Source organism: Mustela lutreola, chromosome 7, assembly GCF_030435805.1.
Source record: "Mustela lutreola isolate mMusLut2 chromosome 7, mMusLut2.pri, whole genome shotgun sequence".
Taxonomy (NCBI): Eukaryota; Metazoa; Chordata; class Mammalia; order Carnivora; family Mustelidae; genus Mustela; species Mustela lutreola.
Genome location: NC_081296.1, coordinates 41,796,768 through 41,815,594, shown reverse-complemented (window position 1 = coordinate 41,815,594; position 18,827 = coordinate 41,796,768). Strand labels below are relative to the sequence as shown.

The window sequence follows — 18,827 nt, the reverse complement described above, 5'->3', positions numbered from 1 at the left end:
CAGGTGGCCACAGGACACTTACTCATCAGAAGACACAGCACTGCCAGCCCAGGAGACTGGGGCAGGAAGGCAGGGAGCCAGGGGGAAAAGCAGATGATGGAAAAGCTGCTGATTTCCACACGGTTTTGCCCTGATGTTTTTCAATGACTCAGAAGTGTTTTTGCTCACGTACTATTGTCACTAATGAAAATTTCTAACCCAATTGCCCTCACTATCCTGAGAGCAGTTTTGGTTGTTTTGGTTTGGTTTGGTTTGTTTTTTTTTTTGTTGTTGTTGTTGTTGTTTTTTAGATTTTATTTATCTATTTGACAGACAGAGATCACAAGTAGACAGAGAGGACCCCAAGTCCCAGGACCCCGAGACCACAACCCAAGCTGAAGACAGAAGCTTAACCCACTGAGCCACCCAAGTGCCACCCCCCGCCAGACCAGTTTTAAGGCCCCTCAAACCTAGGCATTCTTATTGTGATTAGTTAGGCCTTTTTCACAAAGACCTTTATATTGTTCACAAGAGGTTGGGTAGTAATGAAGAGCAGGTATTCAAACCCTGGTTCTGCTGGTGAGTCAGCTAAGTAAGGGACACTCAGCTCAAGGGGCCAAAGCTCTGTCCTCCCATTGATAAAACGAAGACATAAATAGTCTTGATGTCAGGTTTTGGCTTGGGCTCCCCCAGCAGAGGCTGAAGCAAAGACATGAGGATAGGAAGTTTCTTTGGGAGGTGCTCTGGAAGCGGGAATGAGGAACAGGGAGAATGACCCAGAGGAGGAGGGTGCATTCCTGAGGCTGCCACTGCAGACAAGAGGGGCTTGACTCAGTCAGGACCTTCAGAGGTGTGGTCTCCTACAGAGTGGAAGTCTGAGACCTTTACCTAAGAACAACTGAACACCTTTGTGGAGGGTTGCTGAGGGAATCCCTGAACGTCAGAGAGACCTTGAGGCAGAAATCAGAAAGAATGAATTCACTGCTGAGGTGGGAGGTTACCAGTGGAAAAGGAGGCTGAGCTTCCACAGGGTGGTCCACCACAGCCACGGCTGAAATCAAGGGAAGGATCAGGAGGGAGACTCAGAGTTCCAGAGACATCTTCTGTGCCTCTGAAGTATGTGTGGGTGGAGACTTCAATTGAAGAAGTGCACCCAAAGTGCTTACCTCTAATATACACTTTGGGTTGAATAAATGTCAGTTATAATTTTTAATGTTAAGACTCCTTTTTAATCTTCTAAGCTTAGTAGTGATAACGAATAGCGATGAATTAAATAATAATTACTAAGAAGTAATTGTCCTTAGTCATTTCGTTATACATTACTTTTTCTGTGTCTACTCTTCTATGATGCCTGGCACAGTATACATTCAGGTGCCTGCTAATCAGTACTTTCTAAATAAACTATAGGATCATAATATTTGGTCATAAGCCATCACGTTTCTCACAACAGCTAGCTTAAGAAATAATTTTGAATTGACTGGAATGAAACTGTAACCTCATCAAGGAAAGATTCTATGTCTTTGCATCTTGTGTTTTCTCTCTTCCTGGTGCCCTAATCTTGAGCTCATCACACTTCTAAGCACTCAATAAATGTTGATGGACTTACTCGCTTCTGTGTGTTGAAGCTGCCCCAAGGCAAAGCAGTTAAGGAGCCAGGGAGTTCAGGCAGTTGCATATCTTTGTATTTCATGAAAACATCAATAACTAACTATTAATACTGCGTGGAGCAGCTTGTGCCCAGAGTCTTTCAAGGATTCCAACCACAAAAATAATCACATAATTGATCACTTCCCAAAATGCATTCTGGATGGTACTTTAGCTCAGTTAAAAAGTACGTAAGAAGGTAACTGTAGCATTTGGCTTCTGGCTCATGTTTCTCAGAAATTATTTAAGATCAGAGGAAGAAGTCTTTAGGTAGCTTGGCTCCCTACTGATAACCTACTGGTTCAGCAGAAAGTCTGTCTTATTTTTGTTTTATTATCACATGGAGATATTCTTATGATCACTTTATGTTCTCAGTGATGAAAGTGAGTCACGGAGAGATGAAACAACATGCTTGAGACTGCACAATTGCAGGCTGACTCTAGAGTTCATGGTCCTAACCGCAATGTTCCACTGTCTCACGGCTGGTCACAGTGGGTGCCCTAGGACATGCCAGGGTACATGGCACAGCCCCTGCTTCCTTTAAGCTTATGTCCTCGTATTAGGGGGACAGTAAGCCAACAGGCATCTTCAACACAATGGGTTCACTGATTGTTTGGACTTTGTCCTAAAAGCAACTACGATGATTTCTCTTTATAGTTTTGTAGATTTGTATGTCTCTCTGGATGCAGAGAGAGGATATTTTAGAAGAAGGGGCAGGGGTAACAGGACAAAGTGATGGGAAGACTAGTTAGGAACCTCTAATATAGTCCACAGACGAGATGGCAGTTGCTAGACGAGGGTGGAAATAATGGAGACCAAAAGAACTGTATTTGAGAAATAATTATGTGGCCAAAATATCAGGGCTTGTGAAATGATGGATTCACAAAGTACTTGGCAGAAGCTTCCCATCAGCCAGTTCTGAGTCATGTTCTCAAGCCAAGGCATGGGGAGAAGGAAGTTCCAGCTCCCTTCAGCTTCTCCATTAAGATACAGGGTACTCTTTACTGACCAAGGGCTCACACACCCACGAACACCAATAAGAAAGGACTTCAGATTATGGGTGCCCAGAAAAGGAGCAAATACTGACTATAGTGTGACAAGGAAGGAGCCACGAGCAAACAGGAGGACCATGGTATCATGAGACAAAATCCAGGAGGAGAAGCAGGATTAGGAGACAGAGGAAGAAAAGAGTTCAGTGCTAGGCATGAGGCTTGAGAGATATACTCTTTAACGGAAGTCCTACAACTCATTATAGTAATCCTTTTCATGAATTTCCACAGTTACTAAAGAGAAAAAAAAAAATCCCTAAATGATGCACAAGACTCAGAAAAATCTGGCCTCTGATCACTATACTAGATTTGTGTCACACCACTGTCTGCCTTGCTTGAGGTACGTCAGTCACACCTGGCTTTCTTTAGGTTCCTCAAATATGGCAAGCCATTTTTGACCTTAGGACCCTGGTTCATGCCATTTCCCCTGCCTGGAATGCTCTTTTTCCTTCCTCTTAGCTTAGTTCAGCACTTTTAGTCTTCGAATCTCCCCTCAAATATCATAGACAATAGGAAGTCTTCTTTAACTTCCAAACTAGAATATGTTCTCTTAAGAAAATGATACATTTGTGTAATTTTTAAATTTAAATTCATCTCACCCACTTAACAAAGACCAGATAAGATTTGTCACCACTTTATCCCAGTGCCCAGCCAGGAAATTCAATATTTGCTGAAGAATGAGTTCACTAGTGGGTGGATTAGTGATAGAAAGAATAAATGCATATAAATGTATATAGGCTGGGAGAGTTGGTCCACAGACACTGATTTAGAACCATCAGCACAGGGGCACCTGGGTGGCTCAGTGGGTTAAGCCTCTGCCTTTGGCTCAGGTCACCATCTCAGGGTCCTAGGATCAAGTCCCACATTGGGCTCTCTGCTCAGCAGGGAGCCTGATTGCCCCCCCCTCTCTGTCTGCCTCTCTGCCTACTTGTGATGTCTCTCTCTGTATCAAATAAATAAATAAAATCTTAAAAAAAAAAAACAAAAACATCAACACACAGATGGGAACTCAAGCCATAGGAGCAAATGAAATCACTCAAGGAAGAATGAAAGCAGAAGAGCATTGAGGATCTATTAACTATTAGCCATTAAGTATTTCTTTATGTGATTCATGGGTCATCCTGCATTGGGACCAAATGGAGATTAGACCAAGAAACTTAGAAACTTATATTTTTAACCAAGCACTTCCTGGTGATTTTTATGTATTCTAAAATCTGAGAACAACTAACTTTAGGAACCAGTGGAGAAATGCCTTGACATAGCCCCCAGAAGCTTTTGCAGACTAGATGTTCTATGTCCAGGAGAAAGAAGCACAAATGTGTGCAAGTAGCTAAGATAGTGTTGTTGCACAGAGTACCAAAGTAGGATACAGAAGTCCTGGGTTGATACCTGTCCCCATCACTTGCTGATTCTACCATCTATATAATTACTGCTAATTACTTGAGGTAAGAGACTTGAGGAGGTTGGTCATAGTCTATCTCATTGATGTTTTATAAAGATTAAATATATGCAATAGTTGTATTTTTAAAATATTAAAATTGCTTTATGTGTCTAGAAAATGCAAAAGGAATGTTGACCAACTCGGGAATATCCTATTGGTTTCCCTCAGAAAGTAAATACCATGTCAAGCATTCAGTGAATTCATATTTTCTATGTGTGTGGCTGTCCATGAGAGTGTATGTATCTTTCACTACAATCACTAAAGAATAGAAAGAGATGACTAAAACCATGGGCTTTCCCCAAGACATCACTAAGCTTCACAAAAGACATTAAAAAAAGAGGCAATTTAACCTACATCTCTCAGAAAAAAGATCATATTCAATCTGCCATTTATTGTCACCACTGTTACATGCAGTCAAAAATTTATTTTATCACAAGTTACACAGAAATGACACCTGGATAATCATGTTGCCTATAATAATATTATGTGAAATAGGAGAATGATCTGATAGCTTGAATGCTAGCCTATGATTTCAGAGAATAGTTTGTAATTATAGGTCTGCTGACAGTTCAGTGCTGTCAGGTAAATCAACATTTTGCCACCTCAGGTCTCCATCATATACGGTTGAATATCAACATTTAATTTCCAAAATCCTAAACTGGGCTGGCAGTAGGTAAGCACATAGAATCTGGAAGAAAAACACCTAATTCTACATCCTGGTTCTGCCACTTAAATTTTTTTTTCCTCTCCTTAATTAAGTCACCCTGTTTCTGCTTCTCATTTACAAAATAGAGATAACAGCACCCAGGTAATAGGGTTATTTTGAGGATTATATGACTACAGTGTAAAATATTTAGAATTGTGTCTGGCACACAACAAAGGACTCAATAAATATTATCTATTATCAAGCTACCTACCTTATAGGGCTCTTAAGAAAATATATCAATACTACATTTTAAAAATATGCCCACACAAACATCAAATTTCATACTTCAAAATAAGCACTCTCCTTTTTAAAGTAGTGACTATTCTTGAACTGGGGAAAAAGAGAGGGGTAAGTTAGGACAGTGAGGATTGTTAAAAGGAGTAGGGAGCGATACATTTATTCTAAATAAAATCATGTTGCTCAATATATTTTTAGGACCCTTTGGGATTGCCCACAGAGTCATAGCACAGTTTGAACCTGCTGAATGGTAGGCACTTTATCCTCTGAAGACTTCTTTTATTTGGGGGATTAGCTAAGAGCCAGCATGAACCAAGTTTGATAATGAAGTAGTTGACAAGATTCTATAGCATGCTTTCCTTTAAAAGGAGAAGTAACAGCATACAATAAGTTGAAATAAGATATAATAAGAGAAAAAAAAAAAAAAAGTCCAGGAGCACTTCGGTGGCTCAGTGGGTTAAAGCCTCTGTCTTCAGCTCAGGTCATGATCTCAGGGTCCTGGGACTGAGCCCTACATCGGGCTCTCTCTTCTCAGCGGGAAGCCTGTTTCTCTTCCTCTCTCTCTCTGCCTACTTGTGATCTCTGTCTGTTAAATAAATAAATAAAATCTTAAAAAGAAAAGAAAAGTCCATTAATGTACTTAGTTCTAGCTGGTCTTGTAGTCTACAAAGGTAATCCAAGCTAATAGCTTAACCATGAGTAGTTCTATTTGGGTCAGGGTATCCCAGCAACCTGGGTCTCAGCCTCAAGTCCTTCTGCCTGCAAATGGCTTTGGATGCCAGCAGAACAATCAGGCTTTTTTTTTTTTTTTTTTTTAACCTGTTTTAGGGACTCAATCCCGATCTTGAACCCTAGCACAGGTAACTAGGTCACTTCCTGATAACTTGTCTAGTATACCACTCCCACGCCCTCTGGGGAACATTCTGGGATGTTTAGAGGCTTCCCTACTCCCTAGTCCCTCACCAGGTAACCAAGGTCCTATCAGCAAAAAGCAGCTTCCTGCTCACCTCAGTTCTCAATCCTCTCTGCTCCCAGAAGTTCCCCACCTCCTCAACTGACATCCAGAGGTAGACTAGTAGATGGTTTAGTAGTCACCCATTATTCAAAATATTATCTCCAGGTGGCAGATTTTCTTGCCACTTCGGACATCCTCCCCTCTCTCGCTCCTGAACTTCGGATCCTGAATTACCCCAATGGGTACATCTACTAGTCCAGGTCCTAGCATCTCCCATTTTAATCTAATCAGTAACAACTGATTAAGCTATCCTTTACCATATCTTACATCAGGTTCAGAGTTTATCTCATTCCACGCAGAAAGTTCACAAATGAGTCACAGTTTCTATAGAATATATCTCTCTTTTTGAACTTGCAGGAAGAATATGGATAATGATAGCAGAAACACAGAGAAACCTATTTATGTGAGATTTTGACATAATATTCTTGAAACTCTAGAATTTGGAAATTTGCACTGCAGTCTCCTTATACTATCTGGAAATCACCACATTTCATTATCAGTTCATATTTTCTTGAAAAATGGGTTTTGTTTTTAACTTTTCTACAAAGATAAGTGTTCCAGGTACATAGTTTGGGAGCCATTAATAATTATAAATAGATAAAGTCTTTGAACTCTACATTTTTATTGTTACTGTTAATAGATGGCATTTTTGTATCCTTGTGAATTTCTTCCCTCCCTTCTATAGAATGGTTTCAAGCCTCAAAAACTACTGTTATTAGCACCTCTTCACTCCTAATAGTCTTTTAATGTGACAAATGTCCCCCTTCCAAGTTTCTAAACTGCCTAAAAATGTGATACTACCTCTTAGCCCAAATCATTATTACTCATTTTGTGTTGACAGAGATCACGACTACAGCAATTAACACAATACTGGCTGACCTTGAAGCACATAGGCCAAACCCTTTCATGATAAGACTTACCCACAACTTGCAATGAGATGTCACAGAAATAGCATCAAGCTTTGGATTCTGTCAGATGTATATCAGATTCCATCAACAGCTGTATGACCTGAACCTGCTTTTGCTTCTCTGAGTCTCAGTCTCAGTCATCTCATATTTAAAGTGTGGAGATTGTGTGTGTGTGTGTGTGTGTGTGTGTGTGTGTGTGTGAATATCTGTGATATCTTCCCAAGATTATAGTGAGAATTAAGTATGTCCTTAAAATTTCTAGAACTGAATCTTTAGGAAGGCATTAAATACGTATTGGTTTTCTACTCTTTCTCTTTGCTCTATCTCACACCAGAATATACTTTGAAACCTTTGGTTTCACTTTAAAAAAATAAAAATAAAACCAAAGAGAAAAGAAGGAAGGAAGGAAGGAAGGAAGGAAAGAAAGAAAGAAGAAAGAAAGAAAGAAAGGGAAGGGAAGGGAAGAGAAGGGGAGAAAGAAAGAAAGAAAGAGAGAGAGAGAGAGAGAGAGAGAAACAAGTAAGCCAGGAAAAGAAACAGAAGAAAACTTTTGGCTCCACTTGGAACTAATCTCCTTATATACACCACCATTATTATCTGTCTCTCTTCTCAAATGTTCTTTGAGTTCCAATCTTGTACCCTAGAAGGACAGAGAAGAATTATTCCCTGTGCATTGGGGTTTTATGTCGAACAAGAAGTAGAGATGTCAGCTGTGTCTACTGCCTGTAGGGGCCCTCGGCCACTTCATTCTCATAGGTCTCCTTTCTAGATCACAGTTTATTTCAAAAACTGAAACAATCACTTTACATTATAAGGTAATTCTAAAGAATTAAAAACAAAAAGTTTATTGCTATGCATTGCGCTTTTTTTTTTAAAGATTTTATTTATTTATTTGACAGAGCGAGATCACAAGTAGGCAGAAAGGCAGGCAGAGAGAGAGAGGAGGAAGCAGGCTCCCTGCTGAGCAGAGAGCCCGATGCGGGACTCGATCCCAGGACCCTGAGATCATGACCTGAGCCGAAGGCAGTGGCTTAACCCACTGAGCCACCCAGGCGCCCCATGCATTGTGCTTTAATGGAACACTGACAAATGGCTTGTCTTCTACTGTAACCAGTATCATTACACTTACTTTGAGTAAAAATGTACTACTACTATTACTACTACTACTATTACTGCTAACAATAATAATGAATCAAACCTCAAACTTGCAAAAACAGATAAAATGTGGGATATGTAGGATGGTGGGAATTTATTTGTAGACAAAATAAGCATTGAAAGGTTTCTACAGCAAAATCTCCTAGAAATTTTGAAATAGATAATTTTTAAAATTTTCAGTTTACACACACCTTTCAAGGAATACATCTATTACTTTCTATGATTTAATGTACAGATATTATCAAAATCTTTTCATAAATGTAATAACCTTCTATTCTGGAGAACTAGGAAGTCATTCTGTACTTGTTTTTAAGGGTGAAAATTATTCCTGTGTTTCTTTACAATGATTCTATCTCTTCTAGTTTGAAAAGAAAAGCTAAAAACAACTCTATGTAGGCAGGTGAAATATTTGCTACACAGTATTGAGTAGCACTCTTTAAATGTGTTCTGATGATCACTGGCATCAGAAACACCCACAGCACATATGAAAAAAGACAGACCCCATCCCTCCTGACCTGGACCCTAAAGTTTGAGAGGCACCTGTTGATAGAATTGGGCCAGTAAAACCCCAAAACTAAGTTGAAAATTTTATTCATTTTAAACATTAAGCCTGGAATTTAAGTAAATTCAACTAAGGTTTTGTAGACGTACAGGTTACACCATCATAGAGAGAATAGCTAGCCTTCTCACAAATGTGATTGAGCCAAAGAAGGAAAAGTCATGCTCTCATTCTCAATGTTTTACTTATTGTATTATGTGGAAATACGTATAGTTTTCAAATGTCCTTTTGATTGAAAGAAAAACAACCAGAATGTATTTTAATTTTATGAGTTCTCCACCATATGTGGAACGAGGTAGTCCAGCAACATAACAAGTAGCCTAGCATGTATTTATCTAGTCAACAAAAACTTATTGAAGGGCACCTGGGTGGCTCAGTGGGTTAAGCCTCTGCCTTCGGCTCAGGTCATGATCTCAGGGTCCTGGGATCGAGTCCCGCATCGGGCTCTCTGCTGGGCAGGGAGCCTGCTTCCTCCTCTCTCTCTCTCTGCCTGCCTCTCTGTCTACTTGTGACCTCTCTCTGTCAAATAAATGAATAAAATCTTTAAAAAAAAATTTTGAGTACTTACTCTATGCCACTGACCTAAGCTCTAGCATTAGAATAGTAACAGAAAGAAAAATTCACTCATTGACACTACCAGCTAGTAGCTAGTACCAGTCTAGTAGCAGAGATCTACAATAACCAAATACTTATATACATAAATATAAATTTACAGTTATGATAGGTGTTATGAATTGATGTAGACTTCCTAAGATCCTAACTCTCCAAAGCTGGAGGACATCCATTAACTGAGTAATTTTCACATCTAGGAATTTATACCTCTTATTTCATTGGCACAAATGCAGCGAATAGGTCTGCATTGCTTTTGAGTTTGTAAGAAACCTCACTGTTCATGGTAGGGCACTGAGTCAATAAATTATGGAATAACTATAGTGGAAATCTCTGTGTCACTAAAAATAATACAGTAGTAATCATATAATAAGATCTTACAAATACATATTATGTGAAAAAAGCAAGGTGCAGAACAACATGAATATATGAAATGTAATATACTATTTATGGTAAATTCAAAAAGAAGAGAAGTGTATGTGTGCTTATACAGTGCCAGAAATAAATTATCTTTCTCTGAAGAATAGAAATTTTTAATTTTACTTTTTACTTTGGGATTTTCTGGATTTTTTTGTGTGTATGTGTGTGTTATTTACAAGGACACATGTAATTCATCAATAACACGTACAGTTTTGGATAAAGATCCATGGGCCCCAATACAGAACCACAAAATCAAAACATTTAGTGACAGGATCCTAATATGTATACATATACATATATATTAATTAATCCTAATATATATAATTAATATTATATATAATCCTAATATATATAATTAATAATTTTACAACAACTCTTGGGAACAACAAGTACTACAAAAGCTCTCCAGATGATTCCAACAATCAGCTAGATTAGGAACCACTAGTCTAATATAATGAAGTCTGAACTTCAGGGAAACATTCTACATCCAATTTCATATCTTTGTTGGAGCCAAAATATTTCCACAACTACTTATTTCTACATATTTCTACAATATTTCTACAACTACTAGAAAACAAAAGGCACACCATGGTAAAAATATCATCAATTATGTTAATTACAAGTGTCACAGTCTCTTTCAGAATCTACAGACAGCCTGGGAATGGCATTTCAAAACAAAACAAGATTTTTGTTCTGCTAAAGAAAATTTACTTCAACTCATGTTAGACTCTAATTCCAGGTCAAGTATACCCAGACGTCAAATACATCATCCTTTGAGCTGCTATTGTACTGTATTTATTGGGCTCTACAAGTCTCTACAAGATTTATAAGATGTACCAGGGACTTGAGGCAGAAAAACTGTGAATGAACTATTTTATATCAAAACCCCAGTGCCTTTCATATTATTACTGCTTTTTAAAGAAAATCCTTTAGTTGCAACAAACCTGCAGCTAGTGCTGTCCCTTTCCCAGCATGTTTTTCCACCTTAAAAAGTGAATAAAGTAAGGATATGGCTCTTTAAATAACTAAAATAACCATCTCTTTAACTCTAGATCCACCCCTTACTATCTGTAAGACATCGGGTAAGTCATGTACGTTTTCAGCACCTCAGTTTCCTCACTTGTAAAATGGAATAACCATGGAATCGAATTCATTGTGGTATTGTAAGAAGTAAAAATAAAAACAGAGAAACTGACTGGAAAATATCTGATACATAGTAGTATTCAATAATACTCATTAGTTCTAGTTTGAACTAGCTCTTACTAGTTCAAAAAGATAAATGCACCCCTTCTGTTTATTGTAGCATTATTATAATAGTCAATAAAGCCAGCAATCTAAGGGTCCATCGATTGATTAATGGGCAAGGAAGATGTGGGGGGGGGGGTGTTGGTGCATGCACACGCAAATATTATGCAGCTATTTAAAAAAAAAAAGGATGAGATCTCGCCATTTGTGACAATGAGGACAGACCTAGAGAGTATTATACTAAGTGAAATAAGTCAGACTGAGTAAGACAAATACATAGGATTCCACTCATCAGGAGACTCTAACAAAAAAATAAATAAACAAACAAACAAACAAAAAGCAGAACCAGACCTACAAACACAGAGAACAAACTGATGTTCACCAGACCAGAGAGGGACAGAGGAATAGACAAAATCAGTGATAGGGAGTGGGGGAGATATCAGCTTTCAGTTACGGAATGAATACATCATGGAAATAAAAGGCACAGCATAGGGAACAAAGTCAATGGTACTGTAAGAGCATTGCATGGTGACAGATGGTTGCGACACTTGTGGTGAGCACAGCATAATGTAGAAGTTGTCAAACCATTATGTTGTACACTGAAACTAATATAAGATTGTATGTCAAGTATACTCAAATTTAAAAATTTACTATTTAATAAGGATAATCTTCCATTTCTAATCATACTCCTGAATTCTCAAAAAATAAAGTCATAATCTTAGAAATTAAGGCCACACTTTAGATTTTGATGTGACTTTGAAGCTTGTTGTATTTTTTTAATTTAGTATTCTGTTCCAATTGATTCAGGCTTTAATCCAACACATATTAACTCAGTGCCAACTCTGTATAAAGCGCTCATTTAGGCACAGTGCAAATGAAAAAAAAAAAAAAAGAAGAAGTAGAAGAAGAAGACAAACCTCTCATCTCTAGATTACTTTAGAAGAGCAAATGAGAAATGGGCACAAACTGTCATTATGGAAGGTAGAAGCCAGTACAAGTAGGCAAGTATCTGGGAATTCAGAAAAGACAATAGTTAATTCCACTTGATGGGTGATACAGGGCTGGAAGTGGAGATCTGAGTCACTATCATGGTATAGGGTTTAGGCCAGCTACACAAAAGGCACCACTCAGCAGGGTTCAGCAATAGGGGAAGAAGATGACCTCATGGAGTTTCTGGCTACACATAGTCCAAAATCTCTTTCCCATTGGCATGCTATTCAAGGTGAAGGCTCTCAAAAACAATATGACCAAATATCCATATGTATAAATACTGGGGTCTTTAGAATTCCCCTTTACCAGGACCCTATAGACAAAAGTTGAAATAATTCACAATTATGAGCTTATAATTCCATAAAGCTCTATCAGGGGAACAGCATCCCATGGAGTTTTACAGCAAGAGCTCTACAGTCTAATCTTGCCAGATTAGTAATGGAAAAAAGACAGCACTGCTACCCAATGATGACTAGGTAGTCATGAAGAGAAAAATCTGTTGGCATCTGCCCAAAGCCCAGTAAGCAGATGGCCTTGGGCACAAAGTCCATCATGACGATTGGCACCTCATTGGGATGCTTGGAGCAGTGAAGGGGCCTGAAAAATGCCCTTCTTTGGCTGCCTTTTCTCCTGAGGCATATTGGTGGCACAGGAGGGGGACAACTGCCTGACTCCTGCCAAAGGGAGAAAAGATGGCCTTTAAAATCTAGGCTACTGCAGCCTCCTGGGTAGTCAATCTGGTGCCTTTCAAGCGACCAAAGAGCATCTTAAGGATGTGTGTCTGATTTCCTCTAGGACAGATGATTCCCAACAGATTCCATTTAAAGCTGGCTCAAGGATAACAAGCCAAGCTCCAAGATGGTGGAGGGGGGTCTAGGTCCCCAGTAGCCAGTGAGTAGCCTCACTACTCACTCATTAGTGAGTCAGCTCTATGGTTCAATGTTGTCTTACCTATTTGAAGATTCTTAAATTGGTGATGTATAGCTAACTAAGTGAATTTTTGTTCTCTAAGATTAAGTGCACCTGGATGATTAAGGTTGTTAACTACTTGAAGGGGCAATCCCCATAGCAATCTATTTTATAGATGCTTGCTAATTTGAAGTTTTTCAAAATTAATGAAGATCTTTTTTTTCTGAAACATGTAGTTTTGTAATTTTTATAATACTGCCTAGTATTTCAAATATTTTAACCACTTGGCATTAAAACATTGATTATATCACAACATGACACACATGCACACACACTGGTTAGTCTTAATACGCTCTTGAGTAGACTTCTCTGAACCCACAGCAAATAAAATACAATGGCAAACTGCTGGCCTTTATCCCAAGAAACTATAAACTGAGTTTCAGTCATAAGGATATCTAACTATTAAATATCACTCTTAAATAAGAGAGTTATGAATTGTTATTTGCACAAAATTTTGACTATTCCCTACCTTCAAAGTGCTTTTAAATATAGTTGAGAATTACTTCCTGAAAACAACAGCAAAGTCACAGCCAATGTACCCAAGATCCCTTTGACTTATGTTGTACTTATATTAATAGGGTGTGTTGTTTTATATAAACATATTTGTTTAGAGCACATAATCTTAATTGTTATTTCAATTACCTTAGGGCCTAAAACAGTTGAACAATAAAATTTTCTGATTATTCAAGAATCCACCCATATCAATGAGAAAATGACCAGTTTGGAAGAGTGTCTGATCACAATTTTGTTCAAGACAAGGATGCTATAATCAGCTACTAGCAGCAGAAATTGTTATATTACCTCATAATGGCAAGTACCAGTTAATCACATAAATATATATCTTTGTGAAATATTATGTAAATATTTCAGTTAAAGATTATAATACCATAAATAATGAAAATTTTAAAACATATAATTCATTACAACTGAGATAATCAAACTATCCCAGAGATATAAAGTGATAAGCATGCAAATAAAATAAATAGTAAGGGATTGGGTAAGTGTGGGTGAAGTTTAAATGAAAGTAAAAAGTAAAAAAAAAAGTTATTATTTCTAAGTGGCTAATTTTCACGTGTGTGATCCAAAATTGTTTCCCCAGAAAATCAAGTAAAATTGTTAAATAAGGTAGGTACTCTTTTCATTTCCGTAAGTGTGGAGAGATTTCCAATCCACTCCTTAGAGGGGAACTTGACTCTACTCAATATTGACTCCTACTCAAGAGTGACTCATGACCATTCAGGCATGGCCTAGGGTTTTACCTCTATTGTGCTCCTTCAACTGCATCAATAAACAGTGAGGGAGACAGCGGTCCTCCATGGGGCTGGTCAGGGTTGGCTGTGCAAACCCACCTCTTCCTACTGGCAGGCCCCAAACTATAGATTTGATGGGAAAGGGAGTGATTATCCTGGAGGTCCAATATATAATTTATAAAGATATAAAGTGATGAGCATGCAAATAAAATAAATAGTAAGGGGTTGGGTAAGTGTGGGTGAAGTTTAAATGAAATTAAAAGTAAAAAAAAAAAGTTCTTATTTTCCTAATTCTTTAACTACATCATTCTCCTCATCCCTATAAACCTATCGAACCAAAGAATAATCCCAGGCTGCTCTTTGATTTTACTCACACTCTTTTTCATGACTGATGCCACAAGGTTATTCAATATGAAATGGGGTTTGTACCAATGCTAACAGAGAAATCTTGATCCACAGACAGTAGGGCTCATTTTAGTATGAACTACTTGGAAACACTTTGATTTTAAGTCATCAAGCCCAGCCTGTTGGGGGAGCAGAATAAAATAATACCCTTTTCAAAATAAACATGCAAATTTCTTGCAAATACATTCTTTTCCAAAGAGTAAACATAGAACATACTCTAAAGAAGCACCAACCACCCAATGTTAAAATACAACTAGCTCAAAACGTAGCACATAAACATGAGTACCTCCAGCCAGGATCTTCTCTTCCAGTTCTGCCATTTGCTTCTTATAAGCTTTTAAAGCTGCTTCTTTGAAAGAGGGGCGGATTCTCTTTGGCTTTGTGATTTCCACTGGCTGTTCAGGGATGTTTTGGTTTTCATCTTCTTTTATTTCCATTTCAGCTGATGTTTCATTTAAGGGTTCCAATCCCTCTTCACTAACCACATCATCTCCCTGCCCATCATAACCCTCATCTTGTGGAGTTTCATAGGGTGTTTCATACGAAGGGTGATCATATACCTGCATTTGCTCATCTGTTTCAGTCATACTAGTCCTATTTTCTAGCTTAGCAAGGACTTGTTCCATCACTTCAACATAATCTGTCTCGTTATCAGCCACTGGTTCACTATAGTCCTCCTCATCCTCTGCTTTGTAGTAAAAAGGCTCTGTGTAGATGTCAGAGTCAAGGGTGGTACTTGATTCATTTGCAGTTGATTGGGATAATGTCCGAAATCTTCCCATTAGGGAAGAGCCACTGTCTTCATACCCACTGAGACTCTGGGTGCTTTTGTTCCATACCACCTCCAAGGCTGATTTAGCCCTCTGTAATGTAGATCCAAATTTTGGAAAGCTGAAAGCCTTATCAGAAAGGTCAATGCTTAATCGACTGTGCCACGATTTGGGTGGGGCATCCTCTGAGTCATCACTTTGCAATTCACTTTGACTTCCATACATCATGGGCAATTGGTTTTGATTTTGGTACAGCTCATTAGAATTAGCTTCCTGGTAAGAATCATACTGGCCAACCCACTGGCCTCGTGGTTCATTATCCAACCCGGGGCACGGAGATGAGTTGTCATCTTGGGTGAAATCATAGCTCTCAGAGTCATCCTGAACATCACTGTGGCACTTTCCCAAGTCTTCTAGGTCTTTATTATAAACCTCTAGCTGTTGATCAGATAGACTGTTTGTGTCATAGTCAAGAGCTTCCTGGGTGGATGAATCCAAACCTAAGTCAGCTCCTTGCTCTGCTTGATTCCATTCCTTCCAAGGAGAAAGATCCTCCTGCAAAGAGAACTGAGAATCACTGTAATGACTTTGGTCTCCAGATGCACACACCATGCCATTACTCATTCCACTATCCACAGTTTCTGTGTTCCCGATTTTACTCTGCCCTTGGACTCCTTCCATGGCCCCATTCAAACGCTGATCCTGCAGACTGTCATACAAGGTAGGTGTGCCCTCCTGTTTCCTCTGCCAAAGTTCCCGGTCTGACGATGACAGGAGGGAGCTTCCATTAGCTCTAGTAAAAAACTGGTTTTCTGAAAAATCCTCTGAGTAAGACTGACACAGTTTGGAAAAATCTGATTCAGAACGACTAAGTTTAGCAGTGAAAAAATCGCTCTGTGAGTGCCAGAGGGGTGTAGCATCTGCATAACGGGTTGCAGTTTGTTTTTCCAAATTATCTGATTCTGGCAATTGTGAGGAAATTTTATCATAATCAGATTTATTTGAAATTCTGCTGCTACTCACAGTTTTATTCTTGGCTCTAGCGTTGTGTGATTTTGAACTTGACTTGGAAGTACTTCCTTTTGTTGGAAACTCTGACTTGGAAAGCACAGCGTAACTGTTTCTATTGAGGTCAGGTTCCAGCTCTCCATCACTGTCATCAGGTGACTGCCAATTGTTCTTCTTGCTTTTGGGCTCTGGAGTAGACAGTTTTATATCCATGCTCTCATATGTCTGGGAGGACGGTATCCCTCTCTCTTTTCTTTCTCTTATATCATGAGTAAGAATATCTGTTGAGATTCCAATTCCTGTCCCTTTGAGTTTGTAGGATTTTTTTAAGACGGAATCCCTTTGCTGCGGGGTTTCGAAGTACACAAGTATGGGTCGAGGCTTTGCATTTGGGCAGTCCCTCTGGTGCCCTATCCTTTGAGCAAATTCAATTTTAATAGCATTTGGTGCATCTGAGAAACCCATTTTATCTATTAGAATTTGATATACCACACTTTCAACGTATTCATATCTTTCTTCAGGCACATTTAGAAATCTCAGGCTTGCCTTGCTACCCATATGACCTAAATGTTTAATATAATCATGGATGTCTCTGGTTTCTCTCCGAGACTGGACAAACCCTGTACGTAGCTGTTCGATTTCACTTTGTACAACCTCCACACTGCTGGAGATCTCATCAATGGAATGCTTGAGAGCATTGACATGCCCTCGTAGTTCAGAAAGTTCTGTTTCGATCTGACTTATACCCTGAAGTTCCTTGAAGATCATTTCCATGACATCGTGTGTCTGGCTAATGCACCCAGAGGAACTGAAACCTGGTTCCAGGGGATTTGTCTTTGGGTTTCGCGCCGTTCTGTCCAAAGATTTACTTCTTATTCCCCAGGTTTTCTTCATTGTGCTCAACTCTGAATCTGACGAGACACACTCCTGACTCTTCTTCCATTTTCTCAGTTTGCGTAACGCTCCTAGTTTCAAGCTATGTAGAGTGCGTTCTCCATCGGAGCTGCCCTCAGAGGGGGCCAGGCTGCTTGAACTCTTTCTATTGCGTCTAACTGGCATTGTGAGTGTTGGCTGCGCCTGGTTTTCTGTACTACTCCTTAGTTCATTGAGTGATTCTGAATAGGAACTCTCAATTGAAGATAACTCTTGAAGCTGATCCTCATTATCACCGTTGGTTACATTAATGTTCTTTCGGAGGCCATTGGCAATTGCTACTCGGTAACTGAATGTTGGCGAGAGGGAAAACTCTTTATTAACCCCCTCCTCTTCGGTGGATAAGTTGCGAGTAGATGAACACTTTGCAATCTTCTTTACAGTGCTTTTTAAGGTATTAGAAAATTTGGGGGGTTTGGTCTGGCCAGGAGTGGGAAAGTCTTGATCCTTTTTCTGCGGATGATTCTCTTTTTTTTTGGTTGTATTTCCCAATTTCTTTGTAAACATTCCTTTGCAAAGCTTATGTATATAAGGTAAAATCAGGGTCTTGAAAAGATTAGCCACCATGGAGAGCAATTAGTGCAAGCTTTTCTGCCCCAAAGAAGTAAACAAGGTACCGGGATGGAAATCTGTAAATTCAAGGCAAGCATCTCTGTTCAGATGTTCTGTGAATTATTGAAAATAGCAGGCAGGGCAGCCATGGCTCCGCCGCCGTGTCACAGTCCCGTGAAAACCAGAAACAAAGCTCCATTTATGAAGGACATTCTCTCCAGGCAAAAGGGTTTCATGACTCTCTCTCATTTCCACATAACTTCATAGAGTGTCTGAAAGAAAGGAAGGTTAAAATGAATATCAGAATTCAATTCTAGATTTAGCCCATTTCTAACATTTTTCCAGAAGTATTCATGATACACAGTGTGTGAAAAGTTGCCGGGGTGAGGAAGCAGGGGAATATCTGAATTTCAGTACGCATTTACTTTTAAAATAATTGTAAAGCAAATCCTTACCAATAACTATGTTTAAGTCATATTTTTCTTCCTAACACTTATGGGTGGACACAACTGAACTGAATAAATGAGCAGACATAGTAATAAAAGGTAACAATGGCTATTTAGGAAAGACTATGTAAGAAAATAAGCAAATTTTAAAAGCTATATTGACTACATGACATTATCATTTCCACTTTATTTCCTTTCTTAAAAGTACATTAACTTACACAAACATAAGCATAAGCATTCAAAATTTAATGTTCTCCCTATCCTAGACATTCAAAATTCATCAAATTAATATTATTTATGTATGTAAGACCTTTTCTTATTCAAATAACATTTTCTTTTTCTAGGTATTCAATGACTGGGAATTTCTTAAATAATAAAGTAACCCAAGTGAGAAATATTTCATATGATGAAATAAATACCAAGAGGAAATACATTTGAAAACATAGATAATATATCCAAATTTTGAGAGGACATGACTTGGAAGAGTTGAGCCATCCCAATCAACTGGCACAGCCTTATGGCAGATGCTGGGGAACC

At 38.6% G+C, this 18,827-nt stretch overlaps 1 protein-coding gene across 1 annotated transcript in view; it reads right to left on the bottom strand.

Annotated features, from left to right (window-relative positions):
* UNC13C (unc-13 homolog C) overlaps window positions 1-17,862 on the bottom strand; it is a 574,360-nt gene extending 556,498 nt beyond the window's left edge. Inside the window, exon 1 of the mRNA XM_059180554.1 lies at window positions 14,868-17,862. Coding sequence (XP_059036537.1) covers window positions 14,868-17,859 — 2,992 coding nt within the window. The 5' untranslated portion in view covers window positions 17,860-17,862. The remainder of the gene's footprint in view (window positions 1-14,867) is intronic.
* Between the last annotated feature and the right edge of the window lie 965 nt (window positions 17,863-18,827).